Consider the following 16,075-nt stretch of genomic DNA (forward strand, 5'->3'; position numbering starts at 1 on the left):
AATTAACTCCTGCCTGGAAACCTTTGTCCCCACTGTGGAAGGATGTGTGGATCCAGAATTGGACTCTGCAGTCACTTACGGACACACCGTTAAGACCATGTTCATGAAAGACAATCTTATTCGGCTTTGAGGCTTCACCAAAGAGGAAGACACGGGATGAATAAATGGCAGAAACAGGAGATTCACACCTCCAACGTCTAACAGCCAGGAGGAATAAAAATGTGTCCTTACCTAGAGAGGCCACCATCTCATGATTCTCCTCCATGACTTCCTTGTGCAGAGCTCTTTGGCCTGGATCCAGCAGAGCCCACTCCTCCTCCGTGAAAAACACAGCCACTTCCTCAAAGGTCAAGAGGGCCTGGAAGAAGAAGAGGAAGAAGACAGAGCTTCTCTTAGATCCCCATCATCCCCACTCAAGACAGAGGGAGGCTGGGTGGTCCCATCTGTGCCTCTTCCCTCCTCCCTGCTCCCGTTGCTCTTTCCCTACCTGAGGAAGCTGCCTGGCTCCTCTTTCCACTCCACCTCTGAGAAGAGGCCGTTCAGAGGGGGTCTCAGAGGCCATTGCGCTGCCACTTCTGTGACCCTCTCAGCTGTTGCCACGATGCACTTCAATGCAGGGAGCAGCTCTTTTAGGAAAACAATGAAGACGAAATAATAATAATAATTGTTATTAATTGAATTTATATACCGCCCTATACCTGGAGGTCTCAGGGCAGTTCACAGAAAGATGGATTTAATTAGGGTGGGATACATTTACACAGATAGCATACCTGTTACAAATTACAAATATCAATACTAATAAACTAATACGCATAAATTCTAATTTCAAAGGCAGGGAAGTGGTAGGATGTAATCCTTTCTACAGGAACTTTATAATACTATAAGCTGCCTCAGTCTTTAGGGGACATTCAGCTTCAAATCCCAAACTCTTAATGAAGCTTCGCAGAAAGTGATACGGTCAGTACCTCTGCAGACCTCACTGTTCCTTTCCCCCAGTCTGACCTTTTGGTACATTTAGAATAAAGAAAATAAGGGAAACTCCTAAATAGTGGGCAGTATTTGCAGTCAGAGGAAATACTAATACAATAAGCTGCCTCAGTCTTTAGGGGACATTCAGCTTCGGATTGTAAAGTTCTAGGACCAAATCCCAAACTCTTAATGAAGCTTCACAGAAAGCATTACGGTCAGTACCTCTGCAGACCTCGCTTTTCCTTTCCTCCAAACAACCATCCAGGAAACCAGTTTCTGACCCTTTGATACATTTAGAATACTGTATAGAAAATAAGGGAAACTCCTAAATCTGCAGTTGGAAGAAAAGCAACATCTGGAGAGCACCAGGGTGCAGAAGCTCCATCCAAGGGGAGCAGATGGAAATATTTAGAGCAGTCATCTGCGGACAAACACCGGCTCCCTCGGCCAATAAAGCGAGATGAGCGCCACAACCCCAGAGTCGGTCACGACTGGACCTAATGGTCAGGGGTCCCTTTACCTTTACCTTTTATGCACTAACATGGATTGTAGTTTAGGGGACAGAGATATGAAGTTCAGTGGCTTCTGGCCCCCTAGTCCTTCCTCTTAGGAACCTCTCTCTCTCTCTCTCTCGTGTGTGTGTGTGTGTGTGTGTGTGTGTCCCTTTTATCTTTCCTACACTGGGAGAAAGGACAGGAGGAGAAATAATCAGGGGGTCCAAACTGGGCACAGGGCATCCCTCCTGAGCAGGGGGATGGGAGACTGTGTCTCCCTGGTGGAAGCCCAGCACCCGAACTGCAGGGTGGGGAACCTCAGACCCAAGGGCTAAATTGGCCCTCAAGTCACCTCTGTCTCTCTCTCTGGCCCTCAGGAATTTCTCCAGCGCCACACCCTCTTTCCAACGCTTCCCAGCTGCCTCCTGAGGTTTTTTTTGTGGGGCTGAGAAAAATCCCTGGAAGGCAGGCAGCTCCTGGACAAAGCTCAGAGTCAGCCCCATAGCCCCACCAACTCTCCTCTGTCCCGCCCATCAATGGAAAGTGGCCCCTGGAAGGCTGCTCAGGATCGAATGAGGCCCTCAGGCTGGATAATGGTCTCCACCCCTGTTCCAAACACTAAACTGGCTGTCATCCTGGCCCACCTTGCAGAGTTCTTGTGTGAGCATTGCCCAGGTGGTGGGCTTTAGATCACCTACAGTATTATAAGACCCCCCTGGCAACCTGGATGGGGACGAGGCCAGGCAGGAGTGAGGCTGGCAGCACCGGCAGAGAACGTCCCTCAGCACCTCTGCGCTGGGCCAATCCTGCAAGACAGGCCAGATCTCCCACCCCTGGGAGCTTTGATTCTCCTTTCTGACAAAGTCCCAAGAGGATATCTGGAGAAGCCTCTTTTTGGAAAGTAACAGCATTAAAAACTCATCCCTCCCCTCCTCTTTCCCCCACGTCCAGCTGGGGAGGGGGCAATTCTTTAATTCCTCCAGTCTTTGCCATGGACATATTTAAAGGGCTCCTGAGACCTGGATCAGTTTCAATTCCTGTCATCCATGGACCCATTTCCCTTGCCAAGCAGGAGGGAAACCGACAAGGTGCTTTTTCATGCTTCAGGAAATGGAAAATGTGCCTCTTCCCTCCAGTTTTGGGGAACAAATCAGCACAGCAAACCCCCCAAGTACACCCCCAACATGGGAAACCCAACAAGGCTCTTTCCTTTGTGCCAAAGCAACCTCAGCCGGCCAGACTGGGATTTCTGAAAGGGAGCTGGGGGGCTTCCCCCTTCCTTCTTTTCTCCGCCTTGTGCTTTCCGTTTTCTTTCCGCCCCCACAGCCTCAGCTTGAAGGGCTCAGTTGGGGCTGCAGCTCAGGGCTAGAGCATGCACCCTGCAGGCAGAAGGTCCTGGGTTCAGTCTATGGCAGCTTCTCCAAGCAGGGACCCCTTTCTGAAACCCTGGGGGAGCCACCGTCCGTCAGGGTAGAGGAGAGCTTTCCAAACTTTGTGTCACAACACCTTAGTGTGTCGGCTGCAGTGTGTAGGTGTGTTGCACAAACACTCCCTACACTCCTCCTGGGGCTGCAAAGGCGTTAGTTTAACCTCCAGTTTACTAGTGAAACTGAATGGCTGTGTCGCGAAATGATGCATGTCTAAAAAGCGTTGTCACCAACATGAAGAATTTGGAAAGCTCTGGTGTAGAGAGTGTTGAGTTAGATGGAGCACAGTGCTGATCATGCCAGGGTTGCAGGTTCGATCCCTGTATGGAACAGCTTGCATATTCCTGCCTTGCAGGGGGTTGAACTAGACTAGGTGGTCCTCAGCATCCCTTCCAACTCTGCAGGTCTGTGATTCTGTAGTGGGCTCCTGCTTTAAATGGCGCTTCAATCAGACATCGGGATGCATCAGCTGTTAGCCCTGCTCAGAGTACACCCATTGAAATTCCTGCAATACAGGGAGTTGGACTAGATGACCCTTATGGGTCTCTTCCAGCTCTATGATTCTATGAAATCCTTCTCACATCAGCCTCTTACTCAGGAAGCTCCGGAGGCCGATTTCCCTTGACACTGTCCATCTCTCACCCCGCCACCCAACTCAAAATCTCCCCCAATTGAGGCGACTCTGTTTCTCCAGCTGCTTCCACTTCCTCTCCCCTGCTTGCCCTCCCGATCTCCGACCCACTGAGGCAGGGGCTTCAGCAGCAGATTTTGGAGGGGGGAGATCAGGGTCCTGGAGGAGCTCACCCCCCCTCCCGCCCAGACCGGCTCCCTGACGCAGGAGGCAGAGCCTGGGGGGAGCGATGGGGGGGGGGCAGGAGTGAGAAGGGAGATGGAGGGTGTTAAACAGAGAGGAGCATCACTAGGTGGAATGGGGCTGCTCTCCTTTGAACGGAGAAGGACTGACAACATGCACAGGGTGGGGCTGCAAATCCCTTTGTAGTTAAGTTCCACTGGGGGGGGGGGCATCCTTTTGTGGTTCGTCTCAAGTGTCTTCGCTGCGCTTCGAAAAGGGTCTTGCAATGCAAACCCTGTTGGGGGGGAAGACCCCTCTTTGTAGCCAGGTGGTCTGCATCCCGCCCGCCCGCCCCCATTCCCACAGAGAAAGGGCGAAGCCTCTCCCTGCTTTCCTTTCATTGCCCCCCCCCCAATCCTCCCGCCTCCTTTCCCAGCTGCCATTTGTAGATTCAGGGAGAGGGAAAGCAAATCCTTCTCCCACCCGCCTCCTCAAATAACCCCCAAATATGCGGCACCTCTTTTTCCTCTTCTCCAAGCCCGCTTCTCTTCCGGGAATGACGATGGATACCCCTCCCCTCCAAATTGCCTCTCCCCCCCCCCCAAAAAAAAACCCACTTCCTGCCTTTCTAGGAAGCGGAGCTCATTGACCCAGAGGGAGGGGGCGGGGCAGGAGATCCCCCTCCCCCCTCCCTGCAAACAGAAATGCCCTTCCTAGCAGGCAAGCCCTATATTCTCGTTTACTTAGTGAGAAATTCATGGGTTGAATTTCTGGCAGCAGTAGCGAAAAAGCCCCCCCCCCCAATTTCTAAAAAGCCTCCTCCTGGGAAGGGGTTTAGAACAGTAACAAGACAACCCTAAATGGTGATCCACTGTCATTTCAATGGGTACCTTTTTTAAAAAAGAGGGAGCTGATGGAGAAACTTAGACTTTGTTATATTTTCGGGGGGGGGGGGGTGTGCAGCTCAGTGACTTCTGGGGAAGAGCTTTTTATCTGACCTCCAAAATCTCTAAACAATCTATCTGTCCTTATTCATCACTTACCTTATTATAACCATATTTGACCCCATATTCTACGCTTCAAACTAAAGAATTAATTTCCTTTCTGTTCACAGCAGCTAGACTACAGTTATTGCCCATGATGGAAGGAAATCTCTAAAAGAGCAATAGAAGCTTGGATTAATAACATCTGGACCATTACTCTGTCATAATGCCTCACATGTCATTAGTGTCTCATCAAAGGTATGTTCAAAAAAGATACCTTTGACACAATCTGGCCCATCGCCCAGCCCTTCCTGGCTAGCTTTTATCAGCCAGGATGGGCAAGGATCAAGGAGACAGGTGGTCGGTTTCACTTGTCCAAGCAGCCTGTCCACATCCTCGGAAGTAACAGATTGGAATTGATCCCATGTAACAAGGCTAGACACTCTCCCGCCCTGACCCTGCAGCCATGGAGTCTACCTCTTTCCAAATCTGAGTGCTTTATCTGCAAAAAACTTTGCAAAATCATTTCAGAAGATATTGGGGTCTTTACCAGGCCCCAGTGGCAAAAGTGGTTCCGTTAAATTGTGAACCACCTGAAAGAGTCTCCTGCTGCTATTTTCTGCAGAAACGATAGAGGCGGTGAAGAAAGTCCTCTTCGCCGTTACTATCGACACTTCGTAGGCTCAATGTTGAGCTCTAACCCACGTTCGGTCAGATTCAAAATGGGTTTTCCACCACTGGCGCTCCAGCAGTTTCAGCGATTGTTTCATCGCCCTCAGCTCCGGGGAAAACCACAGGGCTGTTTGGGCTCCATGCAATCAGAGAGGGCACTTCAGAGCCAGACAGTCAATAGCCCTGGTTAACTCCGCATTCCAGCGGACCACCAAGGAATCACCTGGAAGGCTATCGACATGAGATAAAGCATCCCCTACCACTCTCTGGAAACCATTTGGATCCATTAAGTGGCAGGGGGGGGGCATCCAAATTGGTCCCACCTCCCTGCAGAGGGGAAGGGTTGAGAAGTCCAGTTGCACTAGGAAGTGATCTGACCATGGCACTTCTTTAGTTTCACCTTTACTTAGTGTCAGATCACCCATGTCAATAGAGGTGAACACCAGGTCTAAGGCATGTCCGTGTCTATGAGTTGGGCCAAACATATTCAGTGACAGCCCCATGGAGGCCATGTTTTCCATGAAGTCCCGAGTGGCCCCTTGTAAGGTCGTGTCTGTCAGGAAAAAGCACCAAGGCAAAAGCCAGCTCCAGATGGCTGGAATGCAAAACAGGATGTTGTGGTTTGCAGATGTACTGTTGGAGAAAAGGTGGAGCCTATTCTCTGTACTGAGCACCGGATGTTAGCTCAGAGTGTCATCTGACCTGTACTGGATGTACAGGGGCGGAGGGTTGTGACTCTTCTAATGGAGTCTGAAGGGAGCAGTCACATTTCTATGTACTGTTGAGTGACAGGAATAAAACATGTAAAAAGGACTCCTGTCTGTCTCATTTCCCCTCCCTGGGAGAATGCAGGGGGGGGGGGAGAGAAGAAGAGGAAAGCAGAGGGTGTGTTTTTCTCACGACTAATGAGAAGAATCGCCGGGTTTGTTTACCTAGCCTGCCGGCAGTCGCAGACGGATGGTAAACACAGTATCTTGCTCAATTGCCTCGGGGGAGGCCAGGTACCTCTGCCTGTGAGCCAAGATACTAACATATGGCAGCATTCGGATGGTTGCGATTCATCGAACATCTGCAAGAGAGGCTGGTGGATTGTCCTCCTCTGCTCCAAGGAAGAAAAGCGTCTGAGAGAAGCCAGAGGCTCAATAGACGGCTGGTGGAAAGACGAGGTGTTTTCCAAGCAACATAGTTCAAGGTATGCTGCATTTCGGGCTAAAATTGTGAACGCAGTTTGATTAATTCACTGGTTCACGGAGCTGCGTTTCAAAGAAAACAATAGCTCCGGGAGAAGAGGCCTGCAGCTTGGAAGCTCAGCCTGCATTCCACAAATTATTGTGGTTAAGATAAGAAGTCCTGTATGCACTGTTGCTAAGTAACGGAAAGTTGGAAAGTTACTGGCAAAGGGGCTGGACTGTGAATGTGAGCCTGGGAAAGCGAAACAAAACCAGAGAATGTTTTGGCTACAAGTTTACGTGCTCTTGGAGGGACTTTCCGTAGCAGCCAGAGTTTAGCTGCCAGGTGCCAAAGAGCGTAAACAACTTGCAGTTTGCCTGCCTGAGAAAGAAAAAAACAACTGTTGGATTTTACAGTTTGTTTGAGAGTGTGAGCTGAAGAGGCTTGGCTTCAAGATGGATGCCAAGAAAGGGGGAGCTCTGCCTTGCCCAGATCCCCTAACCAATGACAATTATTCATCTTGGTCTGTAAAGATGAAGGCCCTGCTGCAGAATCAGAGGCTTTTTGATGTAATAGAAAACCCCATCCCTGCAGCACCAACTAGAGGTTGGGAGTCACGGAACGTGAGGGCCAGGACTGCTATAATTCTGTGTGTCTCAGATCAGCAGCTTGTGCATATCCAGCATTTAGAACATGCGAAAGAGGTTTGGGATACGCTGCGTGCAACGCATCAGAGAGATGCTGGTTCTTCAGCGTTGCTGTATTTTGAGAAGTTGACCAATCTGAGACTTGCGCCTGATGGAGATGTTCAAGCGCACCTGACAGAGATGAGGTTTCTGCGTCAACAGATGGTGGAACGCAATTTCCGTCTACAGGAGGAAGTGTTTTGCTTCATGATGATAAACAGCCTGAATAGGACCTACAAGGCTGTTGCCAGTCAGCTTGGTTCCCTACTGGCTCAGGATCTGACCGCGGAGAGAGTGTGTGCCGTCGTCCTTAACGAACACGACAGACTTGCTGCACTGGAAGTGAAGGACAGGGGGAGGGAAGAACGGAGTTCAAATCCTCCCACTTCTGATGCTACTGGAGAGCATGCTGTAGCATTGAGTGCTGTCCGATGCTACAATTGTGGACAGACTGGGCATCTACAGTGGAACTGTAGGAAGCCGCGACAGTCAAAAGGAGCCAAGAGCAGCTCTACAAAGCCTGAGGCGTCAGGCAAAAGCCGTTCCAAGTGCCAGGTGAAACCTGCAAAGGCTATGATGGCGAAAGGAACCACGCCAGATGTTGGGAACGCCTTTATAATCGACACTGGATGTACAAAACATTTATGCCCACACAGACAACTGTTTTCGACGTTGAAGAAGCAAAGCTTCACTGTGAAACAGGCCAACGGTCAGGAGTTGGAAGCGACCGGAATTGGGACTGTGTATCTTGAGAGTCTGAACTTGACTATAAGCGATGTTTACCTGGTTCCAGAACTGAGGTTTAATCTGCTGAGTGTGTCGCAGATTGCGAAGAAAGGACTAAAACTGTCCTATGATGCTAAAAGATGCAAGATCTACAAAGATGGAGAACTGTTTCTTACTGCCAGAGAGAAAGATGGACTGTATTTGTTGACTTTTGATCAAAGTGATTACATGAAATGTAATACTTCTGATTCTAACGAAATTTCTCTTGCAGGTGTGACCAACAAGAGCACCAAGAAGGTGACTAACAAGGTCGACAGAGCATTTCAGCGGGTGTATGCTGATGTGATTGGTCCTCTAGAACCATCTAGGGGCGGTGCAAAATATTACCTTGTGTGTGTGGATTGTTTCACTAATTATTCTTGGGTTTATTTGATGGAGAAACCGCAAGAAACTTTAGAAAAGTTTCAGGAGTTTTGTGACAAGGTAAAAAATATGCATGATGCTAACATTGATTGTCTTTTCACAGATGACAAGAAAGTTTTTCTGTTACAGAAGTTTCAGAAGTTCCTGGATGGAAAAGGGATAGACCACAAAGTTTCTGTTTCGCCAGAAGCGTGGAACAGAGGGGTCTGTGTGAAAGTGAACAAAGAATTGCAAAAGGGGATGCATGCGCAATTGCTGAGTTCACATTTGCCACATGAATATTGGGCCGAGTCGCTAGCGAACTATCTTCAAGTGTGGTTGAGAAAGGTCTCAACAGAGTTGGGATGTTCTCCTTTTGAGAAGCTGTTCAATAGAAAACCTTCTGTTGCTTATTTTAAGGTTTTCGGGTCTCATGTGAGAACAGAAGCTCCAGATGGAGTAAAGAATGCCAGAGGCATTTTTGTGGGTTATGAAAAAGGTCTCTATAGAGTAATTTTGTCTGAATCTGGTCAGGTGATTCTCACAAAGTTTCTAGAGAGTGCTCCTGAACAAGAGCGGGTTGTAGAACAAACATTTCCCACAGAGAGCAGTTCAGATGATGATGATTTTTCTGATGTCACAGATTACAGTGGTACTGACGATGACACTGATAGCTCAGAGAGTTCAGTTGTAACAGTCATTGAGAGAAAATCTCACACAATGGATAGACCTTCACAGGTGAAGGAAGAACCACTGTTTGCCAATGCTACTGGTTCTCAACAAAGTCCAGAGGGTGAACCAGTGAGCACAGAGGATCAGAACCTCATACGCAGGTCTGAGAGAGTCACAAAGGGTGTACCACCAAAGAGGTACTCAAAAGAGTTTGCTAACTTAGCTGTTGCGTGTGTTGCTATAGTTAACAACTCAAAGCAGGTAATAGCAGTGTCTAAGTCAGAGACAAAGACACAACAGAGAGTAGCAAGCCAAGGTAATGCAGAAGCACTCATTCCTTGGAAGCCAGACAACCAGAGAGGTACACTGGTGAAACCAGTGGTGGGGAGTTTCAAGGGTGGAACTGAAACAACAGGGGACTGTTATATGTATAACAACTGTTTGTTTTCTTCTCTGGATCATGTTTTGCCCATTGATGCTTTTGGGGGAGGATGTCAGGAAAAAGCACCAAGGCAAAAGCCAGCTCCAGATGGCTGGAATGCAAAACAGGATGTTGTGGTTTGCAGATGTACTGTTGGAGAAAAGGTGGAGCCTATTCTCTGTACTGAGCACCGGATGTTAGCTCAGAGTGTCATCTGACCTGTACTGGATGTACAGGGGCGGAGGGTTGTGACTCTTCTAATGGAGTCTGAAGGGAGCAGTCACATTTCTATGTACTGTTGAGTGACAGGAATAAAACATGTAAAAAGGACTCCTGTCTGTCTCATTTCCCCTCCCTGGGAGAATGCGGGGGGGGGGGGGAGAGAAGAAGAGGAAAGCAGAGGGTGTGTTTTTCTCACGACTAATGAGAAGAATCGCCGGGTTTGTTTACCTAGCCTGCCGGCAGTCGCAGACGGATGGTAAACACAGTATCTCGCTCAATTGCCTCGGGGGAGGCCAGGTACCTCTGCCTGTGAGCCAAGATACTAACATGGATGTTAAAATCCCCTAGGTAGGACAACCAAACTAGGTGTCTCCAGGAGAACATCCACCACGACCTGAAGCAGCTCAGACAGGGAATCCTTGGTGCAGTGTGGAGGACGATACACCAAAAGGAATCCTGTACTGCCCCTATTGCCCAACTTCCAGAACATGCACTCAGAGAACTGGGTCCTCCCAGTAGGACGCCTGATGCAAGCTAATGACTTCCTAAAAATCATTGCAACCCCCCCCCCGCCCACATGACCTGGGTTGCGTGCGTACGAGAAACCTGGTGGACAAGCAGTGGGAAGACATGCCTATCTGCTTCATCCAACCAAGTCTCTGTCACACATGCCAGGGCAAGTCCTCCATCCACGATCAAGTCATGGATGGCAGTGGTCTTATAAATCACTGACCTGGCATTGCACAGCAGCACCTCCAGTTCACGTGGATCTACCTTGTTAATTCTGGTATCCACCTGGTCAAGACCAGACCTCCGGAGGCAGGGATTGTCTTCAAACAACAACTAAACCTGCCTCCTCAGTAATGACATGGTCTGGTCTTAGCATAACTCCTCCTCCTACCCGTGATCACTGAGACTGGGTGTCCCAGCACATACCCCCCACCCGTGGAACCTGCCCCAGCCATTCTGTTGGCTGGGACCCACTCCCCAGCTGCCCTGACCCTCTCCCCTTAACAACCAGATACAAACTATAGAAAACAATAGAAACAAACAAAGAAAACAAACAAACAACAATTCATAGTTATATTAAAAATTAACTAACCCCCGGGCCCAACTAGACATTAATCCCGCCCCCAACACAGCAAAAACCAAACCATAAACCAAAATTTAAAACACCACCCCCACCATTTAAAACGCCACAGATAAAATATAATTTAAAACCAATTAAAAAGAGGGGTCTTCTCTGCTGAGTAGCAGTCACAGCCGTTATGAAGCCTGTCAGGCCCCGCCCCAAGCCAGGTGGAAAGAGGCAAGGCAAGGCCCTTCAGTGTGGGAACGTTTAGATAATTTAGCAGAGTTTAAACGAGCCCCTGTTTGAGTTTATGCAGTGACAAGCGGGTTGCTAACTCGTTTGAGTCCTATCTATAATTATACCTTCCTGGTTGATAATCCCTTTCTGTCCCTCTTAAAGAAAGCACACATGAATCTGAATCATATTAACATAAACTACTATGGAAGTGAGAGCTGGACCATAAAGAAGGCTGATCGCCGAAGAATTGATGCTTTTGAATTATGGTGCTGGAGAAGACTCTTGAGAGTCCCATGGACGGCAAGAAGATCAAATGCATCCATTCTTAAGGAAATCAGCCCTGAGTGCTCACTGGAAGGACAGATCGTGAAGCTGATGCTCCAATACTTTGGCCACCTCATGAGAAGAGAAGACTCCCTGGAAAAGACCCTGATGTTGGGAAAGATGGAGGGCACAAGGAGAAGGGGACGACAGAGGACGAGATGGTTGGATAGTGTTCTCGAAGCTACCAGCATGAGCCTGACCAAACTGCGGGAGGCGGTGGAAGACAGGAGTGCCTGGCGTGCTCTGGTCCATGGGGTCACGAAGAGTCGGACACGACTAAACGACTAAACAACAACAACTGTACTATAAGATTCATTCAGGTTGACAGAGTTGTTCCTGAAGGCAGGCTTCGGTTACATAACAGATAAACTATATACTAGATAGTAGTGAGTCATGAGAAGACTGCGTCCGAGCAGTTACCAGTTAACACTCCTTGCAGCAACTGTCCAACTGACAAAACTGCCTGCCACATAGAGGCAGTTAGTCCTCTCAGAATGTTGGACTTGACTGACAGCTTTATATCCCACATTCAGGCTCCCCTCAGGCAGTCCTCCTGAAACCACTGACAGTGCCCACATTTCCCTGTGCCACCTTCCCTCCCCAGATTTGTTCTTCCCCGTGGCACCTCCTTTATTCCGGCTGCCACCAGGGATTTTATCCACTTTGCCATTAATGTAGGCATGAACGAGAAGGTATTGTAAAACAATGAATTCCTAAAATATAAAAAACATAGGGTGCTTTGAAGATTACTTTCCAGTATTTCTGTGTTTTCATTGCTCCTTTATTGCAATTAGAAAAATGGGTTTTGTGCTGCTGTTCTTATAACAGGGAGTTGGACTAGAAGACCCTGGAGTCCCTTTCAACTCCACACTTCTATGATTCCAGAGCCAATCCTGCTTCCTAAACACCACTGTCGTGCTCCACTTTTCACAACTCTCCATTCCCAACTCTCTCTGCCAAAGATCAGATATCAAGTGACTCTCAGCACATGTTCACTCAAAATGACCCCTCCAGAGTTATGTTCTACCAACACCTAATGGTACATTATCTCTTTCATTATACTTGCTATTAGGAGACATTACCTTCATTGTTTTAATACATATATGTACAACTTTCCACACAAACATCAGAATATCAAATACACTCCATGCATTTACAATGGATTTTTCCCTATATGAATTTGTTGATATGAGGGACAAAGTGAACTCAGTGGGGAAAACTTGGCACACTCCATAAAACTAAATGGGTTCTCCCCTGTGAGAGTCCATAGGTGTTTATTAATAACTCCGTTATAATTGAAGCACTTCCCACACTCCATTCATTTACCGTAAATGGTTTCTCACCCATGTGAGTTCGTTGATGTCTTGTAACAGTTCCATTCTGAATGAAACCCTTCCCACAATCCATACATTTAAATGGTTTCTCCTCTGTATGAGTTTGTAGATGTCTTGTAAGTTTTCTACCTTCACTGAAACCCTTCCCACACTCCAAACATTTATATGGTTTCTCCCCTGTGTGAGTCCGTTGATGTACAGTAAGTTTCCCTCTTTCACTGAAGCTTTTTCCACACTCCATACATCTAAATGGTGTACAGTTGTCACAAAAACAGAGTTAAGTCCCTTTTCACCTTTATCATAGGGTTTTCAAGAAAGTGACACAATTCTCTTCAGATTACCACCCTTTATTGATTAACAAGTAATAACCAATAAGGACTCATTCATTCATTACTCATTCATCGATCATATTTTTAGTTTTCAGGTTGTCCTACTTGACCCAGACATGCTGCCATCCTGCTTATGTCATATTTTCACCCAATTATTTTTGTCCATCCTGTTTTCGCCAGGTCCACTGGCTAACTCAATAATTCTTCCTCTTCCATTTAATCATTTCTTTATCTTGTCTTCAGAGTCATAGTGCCAACTGATCCCACTCACTTCAGACACTTCTCCATTCATATCCTCCATTCATACCATTAAGCATACTAAATATATCATCAATTATACCATGAAATCACCTGTGGTCCTCACAGACAACCCCTAATTGACTATTCCTATGATTTAATAAAGACATTTCACTAAACCACATATATTCTTTAAGAAATTAACTATATATCTGAACATTAGTATTAATATTGTGTCATTCATTACATATAAATGTTACATTAGTTACATATAAATGTTACATCAATGCTGTTGTTTGATACCCTGGAAAACTCAAAACCAACTATTTTGAAAGAACATCGTTAATACTAACATAAAAACTTTATTCATACAGAGTTTATGGGAAACGCCTTTTCAGCCCCACACAGTAAGTTTTCCCCTTGACTGAAACCCTTCCCACACTCCAAAGATTTAAATGGTTTCTCCCCTGTGTGAGTTCGTTGATGTCTTGTAAGAACTCTATTCCAACTGAATCTCTTCCCACATTCCAAACATTTATATGGTTTCTCGCCTGTGTGAGTTCGTAGATGTATTGCAAGACCTCCATTCTGACTGAAGCTCTTCCCACATTCCAAACATTTAAACGGTTTCTCGCCTGTGTGAGTTCGTAGATGTGTTGTAAGAGCTCCATTCTGACTGAAGCTCTTCCCACATTCCAAGCATTTAAATGGTTTCTCGCCTGTGTGAGTTCGTTGATGTATAGTAAGGTTTCCATTCTGACTGAAACTCCTTCCGCACTCCATACATTTAAATGGTTTCTCGCCTTTGTGAGTTCGTAGATGTGTTGCAAGAGCTCCAGTCTGACAGAAGCTCTTCCCACATTCCAAACATTTAAATGGTTTCTCGCCTGTGTGAGTTCGTTGATGTTTTGTAAGAGCTCCTCTCTCAATGAAACCCTTCCCACATTCTATACATTTAAATGGTTTCTCGCCTGTGTGAGTTCGTTGATGTTTTGTAAGAGCTCCTCTCTCAATGAAACAATTCCCACACTCCATACATTTAAATGGTTTCTCCCCAGTGTGACTTTGTCGGTGCACAATGAGTCTCCCCCCTTCACTGAAACCCTTCCCACACTCCAAACATTTATATGGTTTCTCCCCTGTGTGAGTTCTTCGATGTATAGTAAGGTGTGAACACCGACTGAAACCCTTCCCACATTCCATACATTTAAATGGTTTCTCCCCCGTGTGAGTTCGTTGATGTTGGGTAAGGCTTCCATTTTCACTGAAGCTCATTCCGCACTCCATACAATGAAATGGTTTCTCCCCTGTGTGATTCCGTTGATGTACAGTAAGTTTTCTCCTTTGACTGAAAACCTTCCCACACTCCAAACATTGAAAAGGTTTCTCCCCTGTGTGATTTCTCTGATGCCCATTAAGCGTTTCCCTATGACGGAAGCTCATTCCACACTCCACACATTTGAATGGTTTCTCCCCAGTGTGAATTCGTTGATGTCTTGTAAGAGTTCCACTGTCAATGAAACCTTTCAAACACTCCATACATTGAAATGGTCTCTCCCCTGTGTGAGTCCGTTGATGAACAGTAAGTTTTCCCCTTTGACTGAAAACCTTCCCACACTCCATACATTTAAATGGTTTCTCCCCTGTGTGATTTATCTGATGCATATTAAGGGATTCCCTATGATAGAAGCTCATTCCACACTCCACACATTTATATGGTTTCTCCCCGGTGTGAATTCGCTGATGTACTCTAAGAGCTCCACTGCCAATGAAACCCTTACCACACTCCATACATTGAAATGGTTTCTCCTCTGTGTGAGTTTGTTGATGTCTTCTAAGTTTTCCCATATCCCTGAAGCTCTTCCTACAGTCCATACATTGAAATGGGTTCTCCCCTGTGTGAATTCGTTGATGTCTTGTAAGAGCTCCACTCTCAATGAAACTCTTCCCACACTCCATAAATTTAAAGGGTTTCTCCCCTGCGTTAGTTTGTAGTTGTGTGTTAAGGTGTTCGCTCATGCTGAAGTACTTTACAGATGGCCCCTCAAAATTCTGATTGCCTTCTCCATCACCTGGTTTAAAGCGGGGGGAGGGGAGATACTGTTAAGTATTCAAGAAAAACAAGAGAACTTAAGATACAGCAAGACCAATCAGCACTTTCTCTTATTTTAACACCTCCAGCCTTCCTCCCTCTCCTATGAACCAAATTTTTGGGAAAGGAAAGGAAATCTGAAAATAATCTCCAGAACCCTTAGTATCCACTTCTACCTTCAACTCCCATGTAACACTGAGCACCAAGAGATATCTTCTATGCTGAGGTAAGGCATCTATGGCCCTCCAGATGTGGTTGGACTCTAAGTACCATCAACCCAACTAAAGAAGTCCAATGACAAGGGCTGATGGGAGTTGTAGTGCAGCAACCTCTGAACGTACACACTTTCTCTATCTTCCCCCTCCTGTGAAAATGCTATGCCTCTGTATACAGTTTTCTCCTTCCTCCCTGATCTGTAATATCTGGCTGATACATTCCAGGAAACTGTTCACATCACCTAAACCTGCATCAGGATGCTGGAAAAGATGGCCCCTCGTTCTGATCCAAAAGGGATCTTTTTATATTCCTATACACTGAAAGGAGACATACAAAGGTACAGCCTCACAGCAAAGTGGAAGTATGTACCTCTCAACTGGTCCAGGACAACATCCCTGTATTTTTCTGTTCCAAGTGAGAAGATGAGCTCAGACTTGAGTATCAGAGTCTCTGCTATGTGGAATAAGTAAAGCAGAAATGTTGTTTATGTCATATGTGGCTGTAAAATATTCAAAAATATTAATCCTGTGAAACAAAGACAGCAAAGTATTTGGTGGCCCATTAAAAGCTAATAAATAACACGGACCAGGAAGACTC

General features: G+C 46.6%; 1 protein-coding gene across 1 annotated transcript in view; it reads right to left on the bottom strand.

The window, feature by feature from the left end:
* The window catches only part of LOC114592604 (uncharacterized), a 134,542-nt gene that overhangs the window by 3,918 nt on the left and 114,549 nt on the right, over nucleotides 1–16,075 (bottom strand). Inside the window, exons 4-7 of the mRNA XM_077923683.1 lie at nucleotides 13,543–15,242; nucleotides 7,463–7,530; nucleotides 488–575; nucleotides 232–358 (exon numbers count right to left, since the gene is read on the bottom strand). Of these exons, the coding sequence (XP_077779809.1) occupies nucleotides 232–358; nucleotides 488–575; nucleotides 7,463–7,530; nucleotides 13,543–15,242 (1,983 nt within the window). The remainder of the gene's footprint in view (nucleotides 1–231; nucleotides 359–487; nucleotides 576–7,462; nucleotides 7,531–13,542; nucleotides 15,243–16,075) is intronic.

The sequence above is a fragment of the Podarcis muralis genome, chromosome 2 (assembly GCF_964188315.1).
Source record: "Podarcis muralis chromosome 2, rPodMur119.hap1.1, whole genome shotgun sequence".
In the NCBI taxonomy this organism is placed as follows: domain Eukaryota; kingdom Metazoa; phylum Chordata; class Lepidosauria; order Squamata; family Lacertidae; genus Podarcis; species Podarcis muralis.